Consider the following 10,687-nt stretch of genomic DNA (forward strand, 5'->3'; position numbering starts at 1 on the left):
CCAGTCTTCACTTATCAAATGTGTAAAATTCAAGGCTGGTCCTTAAAAGCTCCCAACAACGCAAAAACTGCATAGCCACACAAGTCCCAGCGTTTCCCACCGCAGCAGCTGTGAAAAGAAAGTGGAGAAAGGATGAATGAGTCTGTGCTTATCGCTCTCCGCTCTCCCCCAAGCTGGCGTTGTTCTTGGTAGCCATGACAACGGAGATAGTCCCAGCTTTATAAATAAAGGCCCCAACAAAGAAAAAAACATCGGGATTCCCTGCGCAGACCAGGAATCCCCCTAGCAGACCGAAGCTACAGAGAGGATTTGGAGTGAGTGAGTGTGTGAGCGATTGAGTGAGAATCGAACTGGTGCCTGTCTGTGCTTCAACCTGCCAGGCGCCGGCAAGTGCTCTGCGCCACCTGCCGGGCTGTAGAATTAGTGCAAATTTGATATATTTGACTTCTCTGTTTTTTTCTCTCTGAATTACTGTTGAAAAGGAAAAATAATAATTTTAATGTGAGGCAAAACATGTATGGTGCTCGGTAAAGATGACACGCCGACCCACTTCTTCTTTTTTTTTTTTTTGTTTGAGAAAGTTTGTTCTCATATTAAACCAGTGTCAGTGACGTCATTCTACGCGACTACCACAGGTAAAGAAAAGCCTGAATCTGTAGATCTTTTTCTTTTATTTTTGTTGTCTAAAACACAAGAGATAAAAAAAAAAAAACCACAGGGAAACATAGGAAATAATGTTTTGTGAAGCAATGACTTGTTGGCACAAGAAGAGTGGTCCTTGGTAGCCATGACAACAAGGAGGTCTGTTTGTTTGTGGCAGGTAAAAGAAAAAAAAGAAAGAAAACTAAAAAGTCAGGGGAAGCCCAGGCTGAACAAGGTTCATCCCTTAGAATTTTCACTCCAAGATCACCTGCCTGGACCTCCCCCTAGCAGGTGAACATACAGAACCAGGTGAACCGAGGGCTCGAACCCGGGCCTGTATGTTACTAACCTGCTAGCCCGCCACATGTCGCCACATGACGGGCTATAAGAATGGGAAAAATTCTTCTATTTAAAGAACACTACGTGCACATCGCGTGACCAGCCTTTTCCATTAGTTGGAGACCACACATTTTTGCACTCAAATACTCACCAAATTTTACCCACTCACACCTGGTTTTTTTGCCTGCACACCACTTATTTCTCAACAACCACTCCTTTTTCATCTCTGTTATCTTGCCTTTATTACATATTTATTACATCCTCTTAGCTAGCATCAATGACTGGACAAAAGAGCAACACAGTGCTTTTCTCATCATTTCTTTAGTCACGCTCAAGTCATTAGCCTCTACGGATTAGCTAAACCAACTTTACAAAACAAGTTTCCCCAAAGAGCCCACTTCTCATCTTAGCTGCCTAGATTTCAGGACCTAGCTAAGGACAGTGGCCACAAACACATTTAACTTACCGAAAAATAGCTGCGGGGCCTCAGTCTGTCTGTGGGGCATAGCTGGACTGGCCATCGGGCATACTGGGTATTTGCCGGGTGGGCCGATGGTAATTTTTCGTTTTAAATGGGCCGATGTTTTGTTGTTGTTGTCTTTTTTTCTTAACCGTGTAAACAGTGAAAGGTGGCGGATTGGACAGATGCTGGCAGACGTGTAAAAATAACTCAATTGTTTGGTAGTGGCTGTGGTGGAGCTTTCACAGCTTCAGTAAAATTAGCAAGTGGTGGAAGCCAGCAGGTGGATGGGGGAAAGGGGAGGCGGAGGTGGAGAGACCCAAGGCGGCCGCGGGTCCGACTGTCAGGTGAAATGAGCTTCAGGTAAGAAGTTATGACCTGCAGTCTATCTGGGTCAAACCAAGTTTAGGTGTAGTTTATTTTCGTTGTGCTAACTTTTTACAGTCAGTTACAATAACTCGTACTGTGTACTAGCTAGCATGATGGAGTTTCTATACAGTTGGGTGGGTGCTATATGTTACTGGTGAACTTTATTTTATTCATATGGTTAGTTAGTAGAGTTGCCTACCATCCTGTAAAAAACGGAATCCTCTGGTATTCAGAGTTAATATTACATGTTTCGTATTGAGCTGAAAATACACGGATTTGTCCCATACTTCAGCTACAATTAAAAAAAAGACAAAAAGCTGGAGTTATTCTGTGTCTTTACGCTGTCAGCTGCCTCTTCTTCTCTCATTCTCCCCCCTCCCTCTCCTGCTGCTACTTCAATCATGAAACTGATCAATGATCAGCTGATCAGCGTTTCTGCCGCAAGTCCCGTCTTTCTTGCTTGTTTATCTCCCGCTTTGCGTCAGAAAGAGGAAACTAGCGGAGGTCGTGTTAAACAGCAGAAGCGCCTTTAAACTTGATAAGCTGTTGTTAGAATTGATTTAATATTACTTTCTAGTATCAGCTGATGTTTGTTGGAGCCATAAAAGCTGCTGGTTATCTGGTGAGAGGGAAACATAAAAAGGCCAGGTAGAGCATTAACAGGGAAAGGGGGGCACAAAGAAATACTTTTCTTTCTTATTCTCATTTAAAATTTCTAGCTTTTAATAAATAATTATCCAAATCTTACAACCAAAGTTTTCATCTGATGTCAAATGTATAGAAATCCATTATTGTACATAGTAAGTTTTTTTCAGGGTCCCAACATAATTTCTTCAGAAGAAAGTACTGTACATGATGCCAGTATTTTCCCACATTTTCTAGATACTGTACTAGTACTTTGTGTAAAATGCCATCAAAAAGTCAGTTAAGTTTTATTCTTTCTCACCTGTCTTTCTGTCTCCTTTCTCTTTTAAAAGGTTGCCATCCATCCATTCATTCACTTCCGCTTATCCTTTCCAGGGTCGCGGGGGGCGCTGGAGCCTATCCCAGCTATCATAGGGCGAGAGGCAGGGTACACCCTGGACAGGTCGCCAGTCTGTCGCAGGGCCAACACACAGGAACAAACAACCATTCGCACTCACACCTAGTGACAATTTGGATTATCCAATTAACCTATCCCCACAAGCTGCATGTCTTTGGACGGTGGGAGGAAGCCGGAGTACCCGGAGGGAACCCACGCAAACACGGGGAGAACATGCAAACTCCACACAGAAAGACCCCGGCCTGATGTTGGAATTGAAGTCAGGAGCTTCTTGCTGTGCGGCAACAGTGCTAACCACCGTGCTGCCACGGTGGCAAAGGTTGCCATGTTAGAAAAAATATTTTGCCCTGCCATGCTGTTTATTGATGTGGTAAATAAATAGTTTATGAAAATATCACTAAATCTGTCATTTATTATTTTTAATATTCAGTAATGGTCATGTCTCACCTCTAGTCTTCTCTGTCTTAATTTCAGGTTTCCACCATATGTTGTAGATCGTTCAGGAAGTTAACTCAACCAGTCTTTGGGTTTCGGCTAAGTACTGTTTAGAATACCAGAATAGGGAGGAGGGTGTAGGTTTAAGTTTATTAGATTGATACATATGTACCAACAAGACAGTGTACATCACTGTCACAACGACGTTTGTTTTCATTCAAAGGCTTTATGGAACTTTGACAGGAGGGCCACGCCCGATTTCCTCTGTCATCCACGTCATACTTAGATCCTCCTTAATCTGTGTACATACGCCGCCTCTAAACCCCCGATAGTGCCAGTGTCAGTTAGTGAGTCAGTAAAATACTGACTCACTAACACGGTTAGTCTGTTCTGGGATGAGTGTGGTAGTTAACCCTCATTTAACACATCCCTCTCTGCTCCTCTAGCTCGCTCTATCTCACTGAGAATCAGAAAGCCTTGACATTTACTGCTATTAACTTTACACTCTTGTTGTAAAGACGCAAAGAAAACACAGTGAAAAGGTTAGAAGGACGTAAGGAAAAAGAATGAATGAATTGTTTAATAGAAGGAAAGAAGTTAAAGGGACTACATATTCAAAGGTCTTATTTCTGATACTACCCCATGAAAATATTTGCTCTGTGTGCCGTGCTGCAGCTGCTACATTTGGCTTCGGATTCACTTTTTGGCGCCTACGCCTCTCGAGATGTGTTAATGCAGAAAGGTATTGAAAAACTCTGGTCAACCAACCAGCAGTCTGTCTGCTGTGTCGTATGAAATGCGTGGAAGGAGAGGTACCAACTGTCTGTTACATATAGATGAAAAATAAAGCTCTGACGTGACCTCGGGTCAGCCAGCCTGACGGTCAGAGAAACAGAAACGTGCTGGATTGTGGATCTCTGAGCTGCACATCAAAGATGCACCTATGCACAGATCAAGTCTCAAATCTACCTCATATACATCTGTGTGTGTTTTTCTGTTGATGCCTTTCAAACAAAACTAGCCATGATATTTTCCACCTCAGACAATTAATATCAGTTAACCACGCCCCCTTTCAGATTTGTTCACCAAAAGAAAAGAAAAAAAAAAACGTCATTAACGCTGTTTATTATTTGTCAGACCGGTTTCATTTTCATACTTTGTAAATATCTATGTTGTATGGAGCTTGAACTAAAATGTAAATATGTTTACTGTATTTGTAATAATTATAATCCATTTGCTGTACAGCATAGATGTGTCAAGCAGATATCCTAATTCTGTGTATGGTAATCTTGCACCATTGAACTGTTAGTGAATGAGGCAACAATAAAAGTGGGAAACGTGCATTAGCAGATCAAGTGCTGCCTGCTTATTTCCTGCTTTATTTGAGCTTCTGCTGTAGTTTATTATGTGCTTTTAGCCCCAAGAAACCACCCTTTTACTGTGGCGCACAATAAGATCTTCTGATGTTTGGTGTCATCTTCCTGTGATCTCCTGTGAACAGGTGGATTAATTCATTCCAAGTTTATGTATGTAGCACCAAATCACAGCAGGGGCTGAACATTGTAAAGACTTTAGAATAATTATGGAGGCACAACATTTAAAGCTCCCATCCTTCCATCCCACAGACCTAAAAGTTAGTTATATGATAAACAGCCCCGTGTTTGTTTACTTGATTTGTAAAATGCAAAGTGGTGACTTTTTCTCTTCAAGTACGTCCTCATATGGAGACAGTTTTTTTAATGGCCCAAAACAAGTCATTGTTTACAAAAATGTACATTTTATTGGGCAAAATGAGGTAAACAGTGAAGAAAAGTATAAGAAAACAGAGCATAGGATCTCCGGAGACTGTGGCAACTAGAATTATTGTATACATGTGTGTGTATTAAGGACTGACACAGACAAAGAATGAATCAGACAATGAAGCAATGTCCTTTTTAAATGTTTATTTATAAACAGGATAAAACCATTCAAGTATTGAGTCATGAATAAAACATCAACCTCTGATCTGTTAATTGGGAAACAGAGGATGTCAGTGTATTTTTCAGTGCTAGTCCAAATTGAGTGAGATGACTTTACATTTGAATAGACTGGATTACAAGTTATATTTGGTTTTAATTGAATGAGTTCAATTTGATTTAAATCAAGCCAATTCACAACATATAAACTTGAAATATATGGTAAGATAAAGGTTGTGCAATAATACAGAGAAAGCCCCAACAATCAAATGACCCCCTATGAGCAAGAACTTGGCAACAGTGGGAAGGAAAAACTCCATTTTCGGCAGAACCAGAATCAGGGAGGGGCCATCTGCCTCCACCGGTTGGGGTAAGAAAATGAAACTAAACTACAGGAAGACAAAGAGGAAAGATGTTCATGATATATATGAAACTTTCCGCTAGCCTTGACTAAAATATTGTTTTTGACAGGAAAGTATTGTTTCATTCATGTTTATTCTACGAGGTGGACAGCAGGAATAAAACAAACCAGATACTAAGAAATAAAGTATACAATGAAACTTTCTTGATATGCTAAAATTCCCACTGAGACTGGATAAGATTATTCTAAAACTGGTCAACATACAATTCTCTTCATGCACAGAAATCCCACCCAGTCCCACAACCCAGGACGAATATTCCTTGTGTGTTCTTGAGCTGGACAGAAATTCCTCTTGCTGAGCGGGGTCCACGCCAGCCTCGTGTCAGGCAGACGAGGAGCCTCCTGTCCCAGTCTCGTCCGTCCACTGGGCCCATCACATCCCAGCCCAGTTCGCATTCTGCATTGGAGTCCGTCGCTCGATACCACCGCGGCTCCCCTCACGTCATCACCTGTAAGTAAAAACAAATAGGAGCCAGAACCATCATCCCGGAAGCTGCCCTGGCTTATAGCCATGGCGACCCTCTCCCAACACGGCTGCACCCAGTGAACAACAGTGAGACGCTGCTGACAAATGCAGGCAGTGGTATACATCTGCCCTGATGTCAATCACACACGTTGTCTCCTACTGTCGCCGTTCCTGCTGTCGGGACTGGGTCACCACATCACGCTGACCGGTCTCCAGACGAAGCGTCGCACCCCCCACGATCACGCAGCGGCTCCCTCTTTTCCACCTGGCCTTCATGCGTTCCTCTTCCAATCTAGGGCCTCTCTCCTTCCAGTGCTCAGCTTGCTTCCTTTTAATACAACCTATAAAACAGCTGAAAGGACACCTCTGGACACACCTATGCCTCAACATGTGATCACTATCAGCTAATTTTTCCAATGCCCAGCTAATCCACAGTGGATTAAAACAACGTAGAATGACACACTAAAAACATGCGATACAAACAGAATAAAATCATGCAAATAAAAACTACACTCACAAATAGATACTAAAATCAGAAGAAAACCAAGATAAACGATGAATATAAAATTTCTACTGTGTGCAACTCTTTCAGTCTTTGAATATTTTTCATTTCTTACAATCAGAATTCTCCAATAGATTTGTAGAAGAAAATTATTTTCTTTCATGCATCACCAACTGAACCTTTTATGTTAACGTCTCAAGCTCCAGCCTAACCTCATTGAATTTTGCTTAGCAAAGTACTTGTAACTCTAATAATTAGTAAGATTATATTTCTTATCATCTGTTGGTCGTCTGACCTGATAAACTTCAATGAACATTATAACACAGGAGTGATTGTCTCTAAAAATGGACTCCTGCACGCTTGCAGACATTTTTCCATCACAACTTATGGATGATGAAGGATTTGATTAAAGCTGTGAAACATTACTGATAACCTTCATGTGATGTTACATTAAAGCCAATTTTCTATTAAAATCAGGGACTTTTCTAACTGACCTCTGACCTTTGAGCAGTAGTGTGTACTATATGCTTGTATGTAACTGTATCTGACCTGGATTTTATCACCAGTTTCAAATAAGAATCTTCTTTAAAGTCTGTCTTTCAATACAAATGAAGTTAAACTTTATCAAGGCTGATGGTAAACTGTCCCTAACAAGTCCACTTTATTGCGTGCTCATTGACTTTCTCCTATCAGACTGTTTAACAAGCCCACTTTATACATGCTTATTAATCTATCACGCTTATCAGTGGCTCATGGTTGCTTAAAGCCTATGTCTGAACTTGACCACAGAGGCAGAGCATCATTCAATCTTGGCAGCAGCTCCAGGATGACAAACTCCACTTTCTCTGCATCAAGACAGCTCATAGCTTTTTAACAGTCTCTCCTGATAGTCTCATATCATCTGCTCTAATCAATAACCATACACTATCATTACAATGTAGACTACAGCTCAAAAGTCTGAGGTCAATTAGAAATGTCTTGTTTTCAGAATAGACTCAAATTTGGTTTCAGATTGAATCACAGCAATTTATCAAAATAATCATATAAATGCTTAATATTAACACTAGAATTACTGACCCCTTTTTTTCCTGGTGCAAGTCCCTACTACTAGATTTACTGACCCTGCGCAAATCTGCGTAAATTCCCCTGAACCTAACACCTCCTAGCACCCCGCTGAGAGGCCTTCAGCTCCATTGTTCTCCTGCTTTTGTTGTGCAAATATACCCTTCCCCAACCCCCAACCAGGAGAGATTCAGGAGACAAGAGAGAACCAGGAGAAGGTCTGTCCTTCCAATCGTTGTCAGACTCACAACAAAGTACCTGCAGCCTACAATACACCATATTAGTATTAGCTTTTATGTGCACTATTATGCAATATTAGTTCTTGTCAATCCTTGTCACTACATTGCATGCCTGTCCATAAACATATATACACAGAGTTGTACATATATATATATATATATATATATGTATATACATATATATGTATATATATATATATGTATATATATATATATATGTAGATGTATATATATATATATATATATACATATATATGTCATGAGTTTCTTCTCTGAAGTTGCTCTATTTCTCTTCAGGTTTCTCTCAGACCAAGATTGAATGTGATGACAAGGGTGATGGATGGTGTGACATGTGCTACTGGCCCACAGAACCAGGTGAGTATGCTGTCCATGTGCTCTGCAACAATGAGAACATCCAACACTCTCAGTTAAGATCAGTTTTCACGATTGTTGCCTCAAGATCATGGTGGTGGGCTTGTGATGGACACACTTTTTGATAGGTTTGTAGCATAAACCTATTCGCTGGAACGTTAAGGACAATTTGCTACACAGCAAAAAGCAAGACACAAGGCACCAAAGTTCTTTGTGTTACTCATGCATGAGGGAGACCTGCCTGGAGCCAAGTGTCGTTCCACCACTTGACCTCCGTCAGTCTCTCAGCCAGGTTCCCCATAGCACTCCTTTTATTGTGGTTACATGAATATGCATAGGGTCATTAACATATAACATCTTACATAGGTAAACATGTGAACAAAGAATACTGTGTGTGTGTGTGTGTGGGGGGGGTGGGGGGGGGGGGGTGGGGGGGTCAGAGTGTGACCCCATAAATGACTTCCCTAAACCTACTGGTCTGGAAAGTCCAGCAGTTCATCTAAACAAAAGGCACTCAGACGAAAACAGATATAGCTACGTTTATCCTACCGTAAAACAATAAAACAAGGTACGACCTCTTCCCATGCTCCCAGGATGTAGGTGTGGATTCCAGAACAATCTGGAATGCACACCAAGCCTTTGCAGCCTGCTAAAGATCACACATCCTATCACTACACAATTGATTATACATCTCTAAGCATATATGGTTAAATATTTCCTAATACAAATGACAATAATAAAATCTAAACCCATCATCACCACCCTGTATTGTCATTTTTTAAGGCTATACGGCGTATATATATCTTCAGCTCTACACCACTTGTCAACATTTTCAGTGCAGGCTTCATTTCATACAAACATATTAGCCTTAACATCCACGTCACTCTGCTGCAACAGTATGTAATTGGTAAAGGTGTTAGCAATCATTTTATTCACCATTGATCTTACACATGGCAAAATGCAACCTGTAAACAAGCAAAGCAACGCCAATAATGTAAGAATGGGAGTCAAAAACTTTAAGAACATATTCCACCATGGTCCAGATGTCAACCAGGCTATCCAACCTCGTGACGCGTCTCCTCCTGATGTGTGGTCCGCCACATATTTCTGCAGAGCAGTTAAGTTCTGCAGTGCCTCATAGATGTCTCCTCCAGTCGTATATCCATCTGGGATAAACGTACAACACGTCTCTCCAATCAGCTTACACACTCCTCCTTGTGATGCTGTTATCAAGTCCAGGGTCAGCCTGTTCTGCAGTACCATCGTTCTGATGGCCTTTTGCTCCTCCGCTAAGACTGTTCCCAGTGTCTTAGTGAGATTAATGTGTCGCAGTAAGGCATACCGGTTGATCTCCACATGATCCCGCACCTCTGCAACTCCTATGTTTGGGATCAGACTTTGGAAGAATTTAGCTCCTCCACTCCAAATGCGGAATTCTCGCGGCACTCCAGTGTCTACTGTCACTCCAAAAAAGTTCGGTGAGGCTATATCCACCTCACGCTTCCGTCGGTTGCTAGGGTGATGTTCAACTCTGTCCATGAAGAAGACATGATCCGATAACTTCACTAAAGCACACAATCCTCCCCATCCCTCAGGGAGTGATAGATAGGCTTTATGTCCACACAGGAAATACCAATCAGCCAAAACTCTTGTTCCTTTACTGCTCGGCACCGTCCTTGCACAGCCTGTCCACTTCTGACTTTTTGCTTTTACTGGTATTCTGTAAGCCAGGTTGAACTTGCATTCAGTCCTCCTTAATGTCAAGTTCTCAGCACACTTTGCACTGGTCAAGCATTTCATACACCTGCTCTCATTCTCTGGAGGGCAGTAGGTGTATATGTATCCACATAAGCGAAGCGGCAGCTCCCCCACTGACAGTGATCCATTGTTCATCACACACAACGGCAATTGAGCTGTGTTCAGCTTGTTCAGCAATATTATGTCTGGCAGTGGGTCTGACACTTGAGGCCAGGCCAATAAGTCAGTTTGCCCAGAACAATTCACGTTTAGAAGTGGCGACTTACTCCAGGTGATGTTCAGAGGTGTGCTATAATTGGCCTTGGACCAGAGGACTCTGTTGCCAGGATGAGTTGCTAAGCCCAACAGACACCAACTCCTGTCCTCTGGTATGCTGTACGGCCACAGTCCAGATGTATATGCCGATAACGGCATATGAGCACACACATAGCAGTCTGTCCTATTGTTCAAGTGAGCAGTTGTATTCATAAACTGCCACCAAAAGTTTGTAGAATAGCCATGAGGGTATTGGGTGTGGTTTCCTTGGACATACAGGGTCTCCACAGCTGACCATGAAGACATCAAAGCCATTACACTCAGCAGGGTAGACAACACTTTACCAGCCATTCTGATGAGTACCTGTGGC

At 41.9% G+C, this 10,687-nt stretch overlaps 1 protein-coding gene across 1 annotated transcript; it reads right to left on the minus strand.

Moving 5' to 3' along the window:
* Positions 1–8,823: 8,823 nt before the first annotated feature.
* Positions 8,824–10,687, minus strand: LOC148099976 (uncharacterized). Its single transcript, XM_087850294.1, has one exon. It carries the CDS (start codon positions 10,666–10,668, stop codon positions 9,154–9,156), a length of 1,515 nt encoding a protein of 504 aa, XP_087706420.1. The 5' UTR covers positions 10,669–10,687; the 3' UTR covers positions 8,824–9,153.

The sequence above is a fragment of the Neolamprologus brichardi genome, chromosome 13, assembly GCF_056152115.1.
Source record: "Neolamprologus brichardi isolate AB-2024 chromosome 13, ASM5615211v1, whole genome shotgun sequence".
Taxonomy (NCBI): Eukaryota; Metazoa; Chordata; class Actinopteri; order Cichliformes; family Cichlidae; genus Neolamprologus; species Neolamprologus brichardi.

Coding starts and splice junctions, on each gene's coding strand:
- LOC148099976 (XM_087850294.1), bottom strand. CDS start 10,668: ATGGCTGGTAAAGTGTTGTCTACCCTGCTGAGTGTAATGGCTTTGATG.